The sequence below is a fragment of the Bacillus rossius genome, assembly GCF_032445375.1.
Source record: "Bacillus rossius redtenbacheri isolate Brsri chromosome 9 unlocalized genomic scaffold, Brsri_v3 Brsri_v3_scf9_2, whole genome shotgun sequence".
Taxonomy (NCBI): domain Eukaryota; kingdom Metazoa; phylum Arthropoda; class Insecta; order Phasmatodea; family Bacillidae; genus Bacillus; species Bacillus rossius.
Genome location: NW_026962013.1, coordinates 19384623 through 19403585, shown reverse-complemented (window position 1 = coordinate 19403585; position 18963 = coordinate 19384623). Strand labels below are relative to the sequence as shown.

Genomic DNA, 18963 nt, shown 5'->3' with positions numbered 1-18963 from the left:
GCGGCGCGTCAACACGGCCGAGTGAGGCGCGCGTGCGCTGCTGCTCCGTGGAACAGTTGGTCCTGTCTGTTCTCGAGTTGAAGTCACTCTGGTTGAGGGAGGTTTCATACTATGGAGTGGATATCTGTTCTTGAGTTGAGTTCAGTCTGGTTGATGGAAGTTTTAGTCCTCGGTGAGGGTGTCTGTTCTCAAGTTGAAGTCACTCTGGTTATTGGAGGTTAAAGTCTATGGAGTGACTGTCTGTTCTTAAGTCTTGGTCACTCTGGTTAATTGAGGTATTAATCTATGGAGTTCTGCAAATGAATTCAATCAGGTTAATGGAGGGGTCTGTAGACGAGTTGAATCCACTCTGGTTATCAATTGGAAGGCAAAACAAACCGTACGTAGCTCCATAAAAACAAATGCCAGAAATTTTGTTTAGTGGTTTGAAAGGAACTCGCTAGCAAGAATCGTAAAACAGCAATCAATAAGTGAGTATTGTCAAATAAAGACGTTAAAAATGCTTGAGCAAGGAATGTGCGTTAACATTCTTTACATAAAAAATTGGTTTTATTATCCATATTAGAAAGGAATGTGGGTAGTTGTTCTGAAGTTGAGTTCAGTTATTAACATGGCAAATATTACGTGGACCCGCTCCCTGATTTGTGACTGAACATGGGCTGTTCGGCCTTGCAGCTCGACTGTTTAAGGCAGGTACTTCGAGGCGGTTACGGAAATGCGGGAGGAAATGAAAAACTTATTGTTTCTGAGGAAACAGATCATAAACATTACGGGTCCTGCATTATAATGACCCAGTCGTGCACCGGGATAGGGTTTTACATATTAAACATTACTAGTCGATATTCAACCAATTTCCACGATATAGTTTTTTTTTTTTTAACCGCACCATACATTGCAAATTTTGGAAGAACATTGCAAAAAACATTGACTAATGTTAGGGATAGTTCCTAATTTTGTGGTTCTAAGTTTTAAACATGAAAAAAACCTGTAAAAAACTTTTATAAGAATCTGTGTATTCCAATAAAACCATGTTTGTACTCAGTTTGGAGTTTTTGCATATTCTACACGCACTTTATTTTCAAGGCATTATGTATGTGATTTGCGATATTCCCTAGCGTCTTGTATTTCTAATTTAAATTCCCTGTCGTTGTGAATACAAGCAACTTGAGCTAAAAATAAACACGGTGAAGTAACAGTGTTGCTGCCGCATGTCAGTGGTGTTATGCAAGTGCTATTTTCACCACGGCCTCCTGGTTATTAATTTTGACCTTGCCTGTGAAACCGTAGCCTGCATTTAGAATAATACAGGCAGCGCGAAGGAAGTTAAAGACATGGCTGTCCTTGTTTGTTCAATTTTTTTTTCTCCCCCCGCCGTGATGCACAGTTTGGTGGCAGATGATTCCCCTTGTTCGCGAAGTGGTAGATTGGAGACCGACACCGACACAAACCAACTCTTAACCATACTGCCGGCGCTTCTTCTACGCCCCGCCTCGGTTCACGCCCAGAATCTGTCGGAACCCGCGTGTTGTGTTTCAATTCCGCCCCGGGAGGCCGTGGGACTGCACAGGACCGTGTTCAGGGGCTTCTCGGGTTTGTTTTTGTAGTGTATCATAAAGTGCTCGTAGACCTCTTCTGCGGTGGTAATAGCGGGCTCCGAGTCACCTGGATACCGGCGTGGTGCTCATGAATCTGGTCCGTGTCGGCCCGACCCTTGCCACACGAGCGGCGATGAGTCGGCGATCACCGCCACCGAGGAGTCCCTCGGATTCCGGGCGAGACACTGACGTGCGTGGCGTCGTCAGCGTTAAAAGTTAAGTTTCATTTAGCTAACTAGCTGATCAAACTAGCTCAACAAGCAGTAGCGGATCCAGAGGGGGGGGGGAGAGGGGGCTAAGGAGTTCAAGCCCCCTCCAAAAGCATCTGGGTCCACTATTGTTTTAGTGTTTGCCTTGATAAAGCCTAGCCTCAGCTGGGTCAAGCCCCTCCCAAACCAAAATCCTGGATCCGCCACTGTCAACAAGCCCAATGAAATACACTGAAAATTAAGATAAAATAAATTTTTCGATGATATAAAGGCCCTGATTACACCGTCTTATTGCAAATGCTTTTTTTTGTTACTCTTACCACTTGAATAATGCCCGTTCCCTCCCCTTACAGAATAGCCAAACATTATAAAAATTCAATAACTGAAATATCAATTCCAGTATTAATGTAGTATATCAACCACTTCTGCGACATTTTATTTTTCTCTTGTCTAGAGCAACGATGGTATCTAGTGGTGAGAAAACTCGTCTCCTTTCGAGGCAAAATATTTCTGGTGGCTAGCGTGGTCAACCCTGGAGTCTACGGCAAGTGGGAAATGGGTCGGACGTTGTCGCACTCTCGTCTCATCGTCTCTCATCGTATCTTGTCGACGAAACTTTAAGGCTCGGACTTAAGCCACGTTGGTTATTTCATTTTGTTGTCACAACAATAATTAATTATCAAAGGGCTGTACGTGTAAAGTTATCACGATAGCTCTGTCGCAGTTAATGTTTCATCACAAGATGTGTACTATTAGTCTCGGTAGAAAGGTCACGCAAGTGTTCATTTTGCTAATAACTTGCTTGACCTTTTACTGCTCGAAAATACCGTATGGTAGTAAATGTTAGGTGACAAAATTATGACCCTACGTAAAAAATCAAGAGATTTATCGGAATAAATCGACAGGAAGAGCCCTTAACTAAAAGTAATGGCCTGAAACATGAGATAACCAACTCGACGTGTAAGGCCAAGTCTTATTTGTGTGAGGGAGACGGCATGATAAAGTGCGACGCTCGCTGGTGCTTCTAGGGCGGTATCGTTTCTAAGCGCGCAGTCTTCCCATCGGGCATTTTGCCAACTTTAGAGATTTGAGCAGTAACTCTTTAACATTGTGTGACGGAGAAATGAAGATATAGGTGTAACGCAAGTCCTTTTGAGTGTTATCATCTCTAAACTCGCAGTCTTCTCATCGTGCATTTGCCAACGAGAATTTGAGCAGTAATTTTTAACATGTTGTGACGGAGAAATGAAGATATAGGTGCAATGCAAGTCTTTTGAGTGCTTTCAAGAATCTCTACAGTATGTTTCATAATTAAAAATTAGTCTTAAAATCAGGCCCCCCACATCATTATGTGGGCCCCGTTGCTAGAGGTCATGATGATCCCCCCCCCCCCCCATTTTTTATACTAAAAAGATTTTAAATTTTTTTGGCTTCTATGTATATTGTTTTAGTTACATTAATTCTTAACCTTAATCACAATTATTTTTCAAACACACATTGAAACTTCAACGTAAATTTATGTTGAATAATGGCAAATAAATGATTGTAACATGGTGTCACGTCGGAATTTTGGTGGTTTTGTTACTCACAGTTGTAGATTCAGACACGTTCTGTACGCACAGCATATCCCGAATCATTACTCTGGTGTGATATTTCGTCGGTAACTAAAATTAGGCCTGATTGTTTAATAATTGTTTCATATGATTTATTTTTAAATTATCTACTTTTTTTTGTTTTAATTTGTTTCTTCTTTCCTTCGCGGGGCCCCTAGACTCCCCCTCCCCCCCCCCCCTAGACTCGCGGGCCCCGGTTGCCGTAGCAACGGTAGCACCGGCCATGTGGGGGCCCTGCTTAAAATACGCGTTTGGAAACTTAACTACTCGTTCTCCCCTGATCTCCGCAAGCAGACGTGCCGAGCAGTTGGTAATCTGGTAATTTCTGCTTTCGTGTTTTGCCACTTAGCTACGCCTCTGACATATGCAACACCTCTGACTACTGGTGTGCTGTTTGTTGCCTATGCTGCAGTGAAATCGCGAGTTTTAAAGGGCATGGTACAAGATGACAGATGTTCTTGATTGATGGAATCAGAATCACTTTTTGATGACGTGGTGCTCATGTTGACTTCAGTTATCGGTAAGTAATAAGTAACAAGAATCAGGTTTAAATATCCTGGATTTTATCTTCGTTATGTGATTTTACCACAATTAACACCGAAGGCTCTGTGGGTATAAATAAGACATATACATATGCACCCACCTGCAGAGGAACTCCCGCTCGCCGAGGCACAGCTCGAGGCAGTCCTGGCGCGACGTGGCTGCCAGCTGCTTCTTGGCGTGGCCGCTGAGCCGGTGGCGCAGCACGCGGTCGAAGCACCACGCGCGCTCGCACGGCTTCACGGTCAGGCAGTGCTTCTGCGCGTAGATGGTGAACACCGGGAACTGCGACCGCGACAGGGCGCCTGCGCACACGAGCACCCGCGCAAACCCGTCAGGGCGACAACAGTCTCCTACCTGTGTCCTGACCAATCACATACACGGAATTCTGTCTTCCTTTGCCCGCTTTCAGACGTACCGTGCAAACTAGCAATGGTTCGAATAAACCTCCCACCTCTTCAAAAGACAGATCGCCTCTGATTGGCCCTGCAGCCCCTGGCCAACCAACCTGATAGGCCAGCGGTTCCAACCAATCACGGAAGCTCATCTCCGATTGGGCCGAAACCGCCCAGACAACCAGAAGGGAAGAGGCCTCTGACCGGCTGGCCCATAGCTGCAGCCGACCAGGAAACGCTCGCCTCTCTGGAGAAAGTATTGATATAAATGCAAGAAGACTGGCGAGGCTTTCAGTGGGAAACTGTTACAATGGCCGTAAAAGCCTCTGATCCTTATTCATATTAACTTTTGACAGAACAACAGGGTGGCAGACAAGTTACATGAAGCCAGACTATTTACGTACCACGATCCTTGTCTTTACACGAGGTCATCTCCGGCTTCTGCGTTCGTTTACAAATGACACTCCAACATGTTGCACTCGCCTCCCTAGCGAGGCGATCTGGGGAAACGTGGTGGATGTTGCCGTGCGCCTTTGGGTTTCCTCAGGATACTCCCATCGTTTCCTCCACTCATCGCCTCTCATCGTGTCTAATGAAGAGGCGTTGATCTCAATCCATTTCAGACCTTTTTGTTAATGCACTAGTAATAAAATATAGACTATTTAGGCTAAATAGTTTAGGTCAAAAAGTGTGTTTTTTAGGCGAGACTTGTTAAATTTCATTTTTAAAATACTCTGTAGTCTGTTTTGTTCGTTTTGTGTACAGTATGTTTTGAAACTACATTAGTAAATATTATTGACAAGTCAACTTTCAATTTATATATTAATATAAAATTAATATCGAATATAATTATGAAATATTTGCCAATTTTTTACTTTGACGCTTTTGCTTAAACAGTTTAGAAATATCAAAACAAAATCTTTGTTGAAACTCGGACTACTCCACAAAATTCAAATTAAACGTGGCATGTCTTACACATGTTTCCAGATGACGTCATATTAGAACTAGTATTTCGATACTTGAACATCATCTCGAATGAAAATAAACACAATGCACAATAGGTATGATACTTATTAGGAGTTTCCGGTTTCTGCAACAATCACTGATGGCGAGTAAATGAAGCCATTGAATTTCAATATTTGTTCGGTAGATATTTTTACTGCTATAATATGCTTACAGGCCTCTTTTTGAGCATTAAATGTAACGTGCAGGTACAATTAGCCTATTATATTTTGTGTTTTTTGTCTTTTGGGTATTTTTATTTTTTTATTTTTTAGTTTTCTTCTACAGAAAAAGTGCTTAGCAATGGCGTATGTCCAAAAACTTACAAGTACAATTAGCCTATAATTGGGGAACTATTTCCTGTCATAATTACGACTTATATTGTAGATTTGATGGCATTAGGTATGTGAACTGTCAGAATGCAGAAAGCAAGAAATCTATGTAACGATGCTTTCCCTGACATCGAGATTATACAAAATTGACTAATTGAATACATTAGTATTTTGGAAGTCTTGCTCACGTATAATGTATTCGGGTTTTCTGTTCCTTATTTCGTTAAGTATGTGTTGTGGTTGAGGTTATTTAGTGTTGTGCATGAATAGTCAACAGCGTTGGTAAACAACGAACGTAGTTAAGGCTGTCAAGACACCTGGCAGTTCGGACGTGAAAAGCGTGGCATATAAAGTTCTACCAAACTTTAACATGACGTTCACATTGTTCGTCTACGACGGACGCAGGAGCTCTAATAAGAAACGGCTTCGCTCGCGCAAGCCGACGCAGCGAGGGCCTCGTCTGGGCCGAACACGACGACGGGTGATTACAGGCCGTCCGGCGAGGCGGTAGTCTATTTTTCGCCCTGCGCCATATTCGGAGCGTGGGTAATGCCCCCTCCCTCTTGCGTAAGAAGGTCGCATTAGTGCCGGGGAAGAAAAAGAAGAAGAAAAACATAATGCTAAGTACCTGTTTCTGATTGGCCCGGGCGTCGGAGCGATGATGGCGGAGGACGCTCGCTTCCTCGGCGTTCACGCTTATCGGCCGCCGACGGCCCGACGAATTGCTCCCCGGGTATCTCCGGCGCTCTTCGGCGCTCGGAAGTGGCGAGTTCGTCAGTCCCGAACTCTTTGGGGTTCTTGCGTCCCGCGTCTCTTTAAGTGGCCGCATTGTGCGTGTGGGACGTTTGTGTATTGCCGTCGAGATTGTTTCATTGGGACAATTTGTTCTGGAGAAGGAAGATGAACAACTCGTGTACCTGACTTACTTCGCATTCCATCCCTCTTATTTGCTAGGCTTCCTGCTTCATGCATTAGTTTTCCGTACTCTTCTTACCAATAACCCTTTACAAAGGAATAAAGAGCGGTGAACTATTTGCTTGGACGTCAGAAATTACATTTTAATATGTCTGTTCTTGCATCGAAATTACTGATCTTTTTTTTCTTTCCAGCTGTTAGAACTGAGAATTACATTTTAGATTAATTTTTTCGTGACTTTTTTGTTTTGCTTGAAAAATATCGGGGTTCAGAAACGTAGTACTATTTTGGATATTGGTGTTACATGGTTTCATCTACATGTTACTTCTTCACGCGTTAGCATAGCGTTTAAGCTAGCTACCCGAATCTTTAGGACATTGCTAATAAAATCTAGGTATTTAATTCTATTTGTAATATGTGATTTTTTCTTCAAAATGTATACAGTCTCTTTTTTTATGTTAATCCGTCAAAACCACTCAGTTTTAAGATAACGTTGTTCTTACGTACTAGCAAATTTTCTCCAACTGTATTTGGAGATAATGTGTAGTCAGTTGTTATCGGTATTTGCAGTTTATTTACCACGTATCTGGTAATTTCTGCTTTCGTGTTTTGCCACTTAGCTACGCCTCTGACATATGCAACACCTCTGACTACTCGTGTGCTGTTTGTTGCCTATGCTGCAGTGAAATCGCGAGTTTTAAAGGGCATGGTACAAGATGACGGATCTTCTTGATTGATGGAATCAGAATCACTTTTTGATGACGTGGTGCTCATGTTGACTTCAGTTCTCGGTAAGTAATAAGTAACAAGAATCAGGTTTAAATATCCTGGATTTTATCTTCGTTATGTGATTTTACCACCATTAACACCGAAGGCTCTGTGGGTATAAATAAGACATATGCTTCAATTCTTCGCATTATTTAAGTAACTTGTAAATGGTTATCGTCCACAGTACTTTTTTTTTCTTATTTCATTTGTAAAACAGCTTTACCAGTCGGGCGCTCTGCATCTAAGGTAGAGATATGTTAGGCCTACTGTAGTTAGTGCGGTCATAAGTACTATTAACTACTAAGTGAGCTACGTGAACACTCAGGTAACTTTTCATCGAGCATATAATTATAATTATTTTAACTATTTTTTTTCTTGGAGTTGTATATGTTTTATTTATATTAGTATCGGAAACATTAAGTTAGAATCAGTCATTTTTTATTTTTTACTCCTTTATCGAGTCATGTTGGTGTTGCCGCGGCGGCCTCCACTTCCTGGGTCGTGCGCGTGGTGGTCTCCGCACGCCACGCCACGGCGCTTGTGTGTTCGGACTGTGGCGTGCGGGGAAGCACCCAGCCGGCCTCGCGTCCCCGCCTCTTGTTGTCCGACATTCGCCTCGCTTCACGCCCCTCAAGGCCGTGATTCGGCTATGGCCGGCCTCTTCGGTGGCGTGGGGGACAGGCACCGCCAGTAAAACTGGTACATATTTTTTTCAAAGGCCTTGTTTATCTTCAGCCTTTAAAGGCGTGGCGAAAAGCGTGCAGGGGCAACATAAAGACACTCAGTGGCGTGAACCTCGTTAATAAACCAATATGCATACAAAAGACGTGTCGTAGATTGGTTCTGCAGCGGTTTTTGCTTGCTTTTGTTTTACCAGCGTAACACTTGTTCTTCACTGCCATGATATTCAATTCCGTCAACCTCAACAGTTTTTTTACAAACATCGTTTTATCTGTTGATTTCATTTTATGTGTAACCTAAGTTGGAACCTTCTTTTCAACTTCCAAGAAATATTATATGAAACTTTTACTGTGCGGGATCTATCCACCATCGTGCGGTAAAAACATGTTCACGCGTTTGATTAAGTTATTATTTGTAATAGTTGAATGTAATTTTTTTTAATGGAGAGTTGTTGCACGTAATAAAATATGAATGTAAAACTTTGAATAAACATTTTAAGTTGCTACACTATTAATACGTACTCGTCGCCCGAAACGAAAATGTTGAATGCAGTAGGAGCATAAAACCCTTCAACAAGATGGCCGTGGATGTGACGTATTAGTGAAGGCACAACTTTCAAAGTATTGAATTTGAGTAAAAGAGGTGAGTGAGTCTTTCAGTACTCCAGTGATGTGTAAATATACAACCCCGGCAACGAGAAAATTCATTTGTTCTTAAGTTGCAAATGCAATTGCAATACGAAACTATGACACGAAATTAATGTAGAATTCTTATAAAAAAAATAATGCCGAACTCATAACTATACGATAATTGCGTTTTCAACTACATTTATTGACTTGAATCACATGTAGTTTCCGCACCCAGCAGAATTTGCTGCCGGAACAGCTACGTCGACTATCGAATCGTTCCATTTGCAAGCATAAATATACTGAAAAGGCTCCGATGAAAGAAAAAATAACTTGAAAAAATACTGAACCCCGGCTTTGGACCTGATTTTCGACAAGGAATTTCGTTAAAAATACTTCCCATCTCGTTACATTAAACAGTTGTTATTATAACGTTTCATTTTATTTTTTTGTCTTTTTGAACTTTGGTTCGCGCAATCCGCCAATGATGCGTGGTTACACATTTCCGTTCCGTTCTACTTCCGTTCCATTCACGAAATTACTCCTACCGAATGCCGTATGCGGAGAGCTAAGATGTTAACACACCAGAACACAGCGTGTGCTGATGCACCGAACTCAAAAGACACTAACAGTGATAGTTGAGGACGAGTGCTATAGCGACACCAGATGCAGTCCACGTGAAGTGCGTGCGCGGACTCCTGGAGGGAGGGGGAGTGGGGGTTATTTGTAGCGCTGCCAGCGCCCTGACGTCACAGACGCCGCGGCGACAGAGAGCGTTGTCCGCGCGGGTGCTCGGAATGTCAAAGTGTGCACGGGAGCAGCTCGCATGTGCACACGTGTGCGTGCGGGAGTGCGTTGGGGGGAGGGGAGGGAGGCGTGACGTTGGTCCGTGATGAGCGCTTTCGCTGGTGGCCGGCAGACTGGCAAACCGAATCAGTCAAGGCAGATAAATTCAATCGAAGTGTCTGTGATGTTCAAATAACTACATATTTCATTTTTTTCCCCCTGTTAGAAAATTAGATATCCAAACTAAATTTATGTTAAAAAAATGTTTCGTGCATTTACTAAATGATTTAACTAAAAAAAAAAAAAACCGATTGTATTGACTTGAATTTGAGACAAGTTTTAAAATAAACTCAGGTTGTGATATTTAAAACTCGAACGGTTCCGAAAATATAATGATATTTCTATCACAAAATGTATTTACTGTTAAGCATTACAATGCGGAGTTATAACCTCCCTATATTGTTTGTGCTTGCTCCTGAACGTTAAGCGGAAAATGTAGTTTACAGGGAAGCTTTAATGTAACTTTTAACATTATGGTACATATTAATGAACAGTACCTAACTGTTTAAATGACATGTTTTAATTATTTTGTCCTCTCGCGAACGAAGTCCCAGGCACAGTTAGTTTTAAATAAACGTAAGTATATGAGGGTTTTGTAAGTGATTGTGAACACACTGTAATTTCTGCCAGGGTGTGTAACTGTAAGTGAATAATATATATATATATATATATATATATATATATATATATATACATTTGCATTTACCTACCAAATTAGAATTATGTCGTTAGTGAAGGTTAAAAAAATAATTGTGTGCTTTAAAATTAGCTTCATCTACGTACCGTACGTTTCTGTACCAATTCAATTGTTTGATGGTAGCTAGGACTTATAATTTTAGACTCAGTTGCTAACCGCTAATGTTGGCGGAGTCTCTTCGCGTGTAACGAGTATTTCGTAGAAAAACAAATTGCTTAATTAGAGTGGGGAAACTGTAAGATGGGAGGGGAGGGGGTGGGAGCTGCACACGACTGTTCGCGCATGCGCAGTGCGTGCCACTCGTGCCGGCCAGCCGCGCAGTCTGTTGTGTTGGCAGTTCTGCTCGGCGGAGCGCGCCGGCTTCCTGCGGCCACCGGCGGTCATTCCCGTGCGCCGCTGGTCACGTGCGCGCTCTCGTCTTCCCGTCTTCCCGTCTTCCGCACCGCAACACGCTGTTCCGTTTTCAAGTCTAACCTTCTGGGCCGACAAGAAAAAAAAGGGGGGGGGGGTTGAATTTCGAGATTTTTTTAACGCTAAGTTTTTACCCTTATGGGACGAAAATTACAAGAATGTTGTCAAATTAATTCGTAGGAAACCTCTCGAATAATGCCATACGCACAGATCACGTTTAAAGTTATAGCCACATAAAGCTTTACAGTCTTTAGTTGAGATTTGAAAATGTTGTACGTTAAATAATTGGGAGGGGTCCCGACAACATTACTGGCCCACGGACTCTTGGTTTCTCTCGGCGGCCCTGCGAACGCTCACCGCAATCAAACTCCGCACGTCCAAGCGGCGCGAAATGTTTTAACCGGTGTGTGGGGACTGGAGAATTCGAGAGTTCAATGACATCTACTTTGCGTGACCGTGCGCAGATTTCACGAATTCACTTGCAGCTCACGTGAAAGATGTCTCGGCTCGGTTGCATATCCGATACTTTGAGGGTTTCTAACTGGTTCAGAGGCCTCTCCACGTCGCAGAAACAACCTGGAGGTAAAACATGTGTGAATTTTAGTCTGCTGAAAAATGGAAACTACGAAATTACCTTGCCCCAACCTGTGTCGCGGATTCTTTTCACGCCATGTTAAACTCAACAAGATTTTTTAACTTGTTCATAACCGGCTCACGGTCGTCAGTTGGTGTTTGAAAAGCACTGTAAGTCTTATCATAAATAAAAAGTTCGCGTATGTATGCCTCAAGTGTGCTTTGCCACCCCAGCTGCGTCAGTCGTGAAGAGTGCCGCTGACGATCCTGTTTGTGGCCACGGGCGTCTCGTGAGGAGTCTTTTTTGAGTCTGTCCCTTCGGAGCCGGTTCGCTCGCGCGCGTGTCGGTTCGTTCCCACGACGCCCATTGGCCGGCTCGCCAGCTCACGTCCGTCGGCGCGGCGTGCGGGCGCGCGACTACCGCCTGCGTGCCTCGCCGTGCCTCGCCGTGCCTCGCCGTGCCTCGCCGTGCCTCGCCGTGCCCGAGCTCTTCGTCTTCCCTCGACACGTGTGGCATTGTGCTGGCCGACCCCTGCTCGCACTTACATACCAGACCCTGTCCTGCCTGTGTGCGTTAATTACTAGTATTCAACGTTTACTGACGGATAAGACGTCCAAAGAAGGTCCAATCGCGTGTGATACAAATGTAATTTGCCTCCAATTAAAATAATAATGCTTATTCATGTAGCACTAACATTTTATACTTGATTCCCAATTACTAATCAAAATCACAATTACTATTTGTTATTATTAAACTTGCCAATTACTAATCACAGTCACAATCAGTATTTTTTTTTTATTTTTTTTTTGCTACGTGTTCCTTGAGTTATAGCAAAATATACATTGCATACATAATTGACATATAAGACGTCGAAATATAGTTCAGTAACGTGTGATACAAACATATTTAATGGTAATTGACAGATAAGACGTCCAAAGTAAGTTTAGTGACGTGTGATATAAATTTCATTTGCCTACAAATAAAAGAATAATAGTTATTCGTAGCTGCACAACACGGCGTTGCCAGGGCTGAATATAGGGTGATAGCGCTATATGACAGTGTGGTGGACATAGAAAAACGACACATAATTGCTGTTTGTTTGTCTATGTATGGGTTTCTGTTTACTCATGGATCGGTTGAACGGCTCCGAAGTTGATGCACTGCAGCGCCATCTTGTGAAGAGTTATAACAAAATGGATATTGCGAAAATATTCTCCGTGTTCAAATATATATGTATACCAATTTTCATGGCGATCGTTGAACGGTATAGAAGTTGATGTGCTGCAGCGCCATCTAGCGGCGAGTTACAAAACAATTGATAGCATGAAAATCTCCGTGAAAAAACACTTCGATGAGCAAACTTTCATAGCGATCGGTCAAACGGTTTTCTGAGTTTATCGACGTCATACATACATGCATACATAAATACATACATACACACATATATACATACATACCAACAACCAATTTATATGTATATATATAGATAATTTGAATAGAATTTTGATAATTCCTTAATCTAACCCCGTTCGCCTTCTTGGTAGTTGATTTCTGAAAAATCAATTCTTAGTGGATGTTCAGTGATCATAAGGAACATACCTGCCAAATATCAAGTTAGTATGTCTTATCGTTCCAGAGACTTGGTGATAAGTCAGTGAGTGGTATTTCGTTTATATATAAGTTGAATATTAAATTGAGTTGTTCAATAGTTAAAGAACTATGGCGTGAATTCCGTGTATATTATGGTTATTTTGTCGCCAATATTGTTATAATTGTTGTTGATATTTGGAAGTGGAAATGACACCTGTTTAACAGACACTAATCAGCTGTAAAAATGTGTTTGGTAATGTTAATTCAGAGGTGCCCACCCCCCCCCCCCCCCAAACACTATGACTCACCCCCCCTAACCTAATGTTACCCCCCCCCCCCCCAAATTTGTTATGCCATTTTCTCAATGATTTACTCAATTATTTTATAATATTATACTTGTTTAGTATTATATTTTATCACATTTTGCATTAATTACAACTGATTTTCTAATAATAATTTTGGTCATATCAGGTAATATTTCCATCCTGAACCGACAGATGTCAAACTGCTTTTGTTGAGAAAAGTGCAGGGTTGCCAATTTGATTTACAAGATCCCTTTCAATTATCAAAGCACCAGAAACGTATTTTCACATTTCTTTTAACCACCTCCCCCCCCCCCCCGGAAATTTTAATGACGCAGTCTGCGTCGTTACCCCCCCCCCCTTGTGGGCACCCCTGGTTAATTGACACGTAAAGTAGGCTTAGTTATTGACCTATCCAAGTATATGCTAAACAAATATAGGAGATACGCAATAGTTTTATGGGGAAATAACTACTTATTGTATTTTAACATTTTTTTTCATCGTCGACAGTGAGGGCGTTAAATACGGATACGCACAATTTCACAGATCAGGTATTCTAAACGCGCGATGCTAGAGACTCGTGCCTGCATTGTGTTTCGATAAGATAGAACGGTAGAAGCAATTGAAGCACTGCTAGGAGTTTGCCGTGATACATCGTAGTCTCATTACTCGGCTTTGTTGATGGGTGCTTATTTACCTGTTAGTATCGTGGTAGTTTATAATTGGATTCGGGGTCATTCCATTTGAAGTTATTGTTGGTTAACGCTAGTCGCTGTATATGGACTGTTTGCCCTGTAATTGCAGCTATAACTTAGAGGTTGTTAGCCGTGACGGTATCTATTAATAATGCGTATTTACATGTCGGACGCCTGTTATTAAAGGCCTCTGTGATCTGCCGGGCTGTATCTTAGCCGTGGACATCCCCTGCGTGATCCAGCATCGACCGCCCTCCAAGCGCGGCTGTGTTGCGGGTCGGCATGGTTGGCAGGCGAAGTTGTTGATACTGCGAATTAAATCTGCGTGACGCGCGCCGTGTCTCGATCTCGCGTGATGAGTTTGAGAATGGTTTCGGCAACAGGCCTCGCCGATTGTTTCACGCCCGCCACGTGTCAGACGGCGCGCTGCTATCGGCCGGCCGTTGCTCACGCGCGTAATTATCCCGTCTCTGAACGGGTTCCGTCGGAGACGCCCCTCGTTTGCTTCCGCGTATCGTTTTAATCGCGTCGAGAGATGATCTACGGCCTTCACACTTGCCTTTATTTAGGCGTGTAATTTATCCGCTGGGAAGATACGTGCGCCCGTGATGAAACAGGCTTTTCCAAACCGGGCGCTCATTCCATCTTACACCCATATGGACACGAAGGAAAAAAAAAAAAAAAAACGTGGAAATATTTCACCCTACAGATCCATTCCACTTAGTTTGGCGTATGTTCCGTGCAGTGAACACGTAAAATGCATGACCGGGCTTATTAGATCCGGAGAAAATTGTGTGGGGTAGGATGCAGTAATATTTCACCATGAAGAATGTAATGTATGTTTAGGTTTTTTTTTATTTGTGCGCGGCGTGGTGCGGACTGTGCAAAAAGAGAACATGAAAAATGCTGATTGTACCGTTCTTCCAAGCCTGTACCTGAATCAGGATGTCGGGGAAGTTGCCATTGGTCACGGGAAGTCAGGGAACTTACTTTAAAACCTGGAAAAGTCATGGTAATTTGAGGGGAAAAAGTCATGCTTCAGTTTGTCATCGCCCAGACTGTAAAATGATGTATGCAAGGTTCTGCTTGAACTAGTACAGTATATGGATGGTGGATTCTTTCAGAAAAAATTGCAAAATAAGTAAATTGTTAATTGGTCAGGGAAATTTGTAATTTTGGTCATGGAAAAGTCAGGAAAATATTTCTGCAGATTTATATGGAAACCCTGTAAACGGTTTTATAGTTTTATTATTTTTTATTCACGATTAAATGACTCCAGGTTTTTTTGCTGTGTCAGCACTCGTGTTGATCCGAAGCATGGCATAATAGTCAAATAGATCGCGCGTTCAGGCAGCGCAGTAGGAAAACAATTTGTGATGCCAACGTCGAACGGATTTTTGCTACCTAGTACTTGTTTTTCTGAACAACAACCGCTTTACATTCAAAAATTACTTCTACAACCGTGTGTCTGAGTACCATTTCGTAATCAATAAAGTACCTCTAACTAATTCTTTCAATGATTCTAGAAATGTGGAAGATCGATTTAAAACATCACAAACACACAGAAAACAAGACCAACTCAACCGATGTAAAATGTTAAATTTTTTTCTGTGTGTGTTAGTATTCCTTTTTTTTTTTTTTTTTTTTTCGTTGTACATTCTTTCTGTGTCACCTATAACATACGGGTTAAACCAGTAATGGCTAATGTCGAAAACTAGATGCATGTATGTTTACATATGGGGTGATTGTAACGGTTGTGCTGGCGCATCGCAAGCCGACCGAAGGCCAGGGAACCCAGAGCGCATGTCCGCGGACCGTCGAACTGCGACTCCCCCCACCAGCCGGCCCTCCTCCTCCTCCGAGGCACGCCCCACGACGCGGCAACCCCTCATCGCGGTGCTTCGGTCCGCGGAACTCCGCTATTTTCGGCGCGGTACAGTTTTAATGCCCCCCCTCCCCCCCCCCAAATCAGCCACGCACTCTCGCGAGCCGGGCGGCTTCCGGTTCCGTCCGCGTGTGATGGCCGTGCCTCGCCTCGTGCGCGCGGACCTCGCTTGTCGGAGTGGCAGGATCACACGCTCCTGTTCAGGATCACACTGCTGCTCCGCGTCCGGGTGTCCTCTCGAGTGGGGAAACTTGGCGGACGTCGCCGTGGTCCATTCATTCCCCTCAATGCCCCCCGTGCTCCTATACCTCCTATACCTACCACCTCTCACCGTCTCTCACGGCCTTGATGTACTCTTACAAATTGTCACCGTAAATTTACCAATAATGCTGGTTACAAATTATCCAGAGAACTTCGTAAATTTACGAGCGATTAGTTTATACTTGCTCTGAACAGTAATCAACAAGGATAATCTTGATAAATTAAGCAAACATTCAGAAACTTTTTTAATCTTACAGCGAAAAACACTCTTATGGCTGTTTTAGACACTAACGAAATTGTTAAGTACTATTTTGTCTTATTGTTAACACCTCTTTTTTTTTTGTTGATTACCAATTTTTTTCCAGAAACCCCACGACATCATCTCGTTGGTCGCCAGGTGTTAATCGAATCATTGTAATCACGTGAATCTACTTATTATTTCGCCGACTGAATTTCTTTCATTCAGCTGGAATTTCTCCTTGGCTTGTGTGTCACACTGCGCCGCTGTAGCCCAGCTGTATGGCAATGACTGAAGCCAGGCTCCTTAACTGCATGAACGCAGTGACCAGAAAAACACGGAATGGTGCTCCGTTACCCCGCATGCGCTTGTGTTTGCCCTGCGGAGAGGAACAGCTGCCGTACGCTGCTTTTGGAATAACTGATGCAAGCACAAATGGAAGAAGAACTGTATTCGTATGCATGAAAATTGCGCCCGGGAAAATTGCGCCCTCGCAAAAAAAAAGTGGGGATGTTGCGCCCTCACCAGAACGAGTGAGAAAATTGCTCCCGGTGATTTTTCTTTCCCCCCCCCCCTTCTTTTCTTTCCCGTGTAACTTACTCCACGTGACCTTCACCGTATACTTATTTATCATTATTACCTAGAGTGCTGGTTAGGTGAATGGACGTATAATTTGTGATGGACCAATTTGTGATTCTTCAAATATCTTTTAAGTATGGGCGATTTTCTTTGTACTTATCTTTGTTTGTTTAGGCCCTATCATACTTTCAAATTTTTATCTCCAACTGCATTTGACAGTAGAGTTGGAAGGGTAATATTGAATGATACGTGGCTTCCAATTTTCCCAGTTTTCTCCGTCAAATATCTTTGAGCAGATAACGTCAAATAACTTTTAAATCATGTCCCGCTATCAAAATTTTAATTGGGCTGAGCTACTTAAAACTTTTTAATCTTAATCTCATTTGAAATTAAAATAATGCATCGCAATATCCCACTTGGGATGTCAAATTGTGTGGTGATACTTACACTTGTGAGATTAATGAAATGATATTATCACACACAAGTATTTTCTAACAATTTATATTATAATTATAATCTCAGCGTTGAACATCAAACGTATAATCAATAGAAAACTGATTACCATTAATGTTGTATTCAACAAACACTAGCAACAAAATGACAGTCTAATAAGGAAAAATACTAGTGGAGAAGGGTGCACATTTTGACAGTTGGGGCATTTACTGTAATGAAAGCCAGACTACTGCGTGGAATAGCTCAATAGAATAGGAGAACATTCCTTTGATATTTGGCTACAAAACTGGATAAATATGTGGGTTGAACTATTTTAATTGAAGGCACAAATACATGTTTTCCTATATACTGTAACTATCCCAATGTGGTGCATGTATTGACAGGTATGAAGATACACACAAAAAAGTGAAAGTGCCTGAGGGCGGGAACAGATCTCAGTTCCCTGAATGTTGCAACTGTTGTCTTAGGAAGCCTGCTGTATTCGCGTGTGCGTGTCTGTGTTGTCCTTTTCTTTTCTGTGTATTATCATCGTTGGGTTCGTATGATTGTCGCTGTATTTTCCAAGGTCTGTTTTGGACTTTATTTACTGTCCTTGTAGCTACTGTCTCGTCGTTGTTAGCCCACTATGTCCGTCCTTGCTGTTATAATTGTTTGACTTACTCCTTCTACAGAATTATCTGTGCTGTTTATGTTTTTAATTTTTTCAATTTCGGCTGATTTTAGCTTGTTTTCTATGTGTTTGCATGGTCATTGTTTTTGTATATTCATCTTTTTTTGTCCGTTATTGAGGTAACCAGCAATGGTGTATATCCAAGATAACATATTTAATAAATTGAAAGAACCATTGAAAGAACGTGTATAACAAAATGCATATACATATTTTGAGCTATAGGTCAATGGATGTCTTAAATAATGTCCAACTAGTCAGTTACATATTTTAATCTAATATCATCACCTACTTCTTCCTTCGTCAGCACATGCCGAAGTGAAACTGTTACTTTGTCTAACATATTTTTAAAAACAATAATGTCAAAAGAACTGGAAACTATGTTCTCTTTGCGTAAAGTAGTTGAACCGTGACGGCTGGCCGTCTTCCAGAGTCTCCGAGCATTCAGTCCGCGGGAGTTGTCGGCCGGCTGTTGTGACGTCACGACACTGCCCAGCAGTTCATACGTAGTGGGTAACTGTCCGCCGCTGCTGCCAACCGTAGCGGAATAGCATCTTAAGGTCGGTTGCTGACAGTAGAAATGTGCCTGTTATAAACCCAGGAAACCACGAAACAGACAGTTTTGCAAAGTTAACACACGGCTGGTCTGTATATCTGTTCGCGAAAAAAATACTTTAGCTATCTGCATCCACCATCTGTGTACAATTGCACCAAGCGTTCTGTTTGCGCCTTGTCGCCCTTGAAGAGGCGCATGTATGTAGTTATCACAAAGAAATTACGGCAGAGATTAGGCTCTGAAAAATAGCAAAGAATGTCTTTGCAAACAAATGTATTGCAGCTGTTCCAATGAAGTTTGGTAGGGCGATATCTCACGACTGAATTTGAGTTTAAAAATAACGGGTAACGGGTGACGTGGAACAACAGTTTTTGGTGTTGGGAAGAAAAGAAAATGGGGGGGGGGGAGCGGATTTGGGACACGCTGTTTGCGTGTTTCGGCGCCCTGCAATTTGGACGTCACAGGGGGAACAGCAGTGTTGCCACACCCTGGCGATTACGGGTGGGCGATCGGAGCTGGATCTTCCGGCACGG

General features: G+C 42.5%; 2 protein-coding genes across 2 annotated transcripts in view; one reads left to right on the top strand and one right to left on the bottom strand.

The window, feature by feature from the left end:
* Positions 1 to 18963, top strand: part of LOC134543077 (autophagy-related protein 16-1-like) — a 271142-nt gene that overhangs the window by 9922 nt on the left and 242257 nt on the right. The gene's annotated exons all lie outside the window — the stretch shown is intronic.
* The window catches only part of LOC134543273 (uncharacterized), a 116972-nt gene that overhangs the window by 30352 nt on the left and 67657 nt on the right, over positions 1 to 18963 (bottom strand). The window contains exon 3 of the mRNA XM_063388184.1: positions 4061 to 4262. Coding sequence (XP_063244254.1) covers positions 4061 to 4262 — 202 coding nt within the window. The remainder of the gene's footprint in view (positions 1 to 4060; positions 4263 to 18963) is intronic.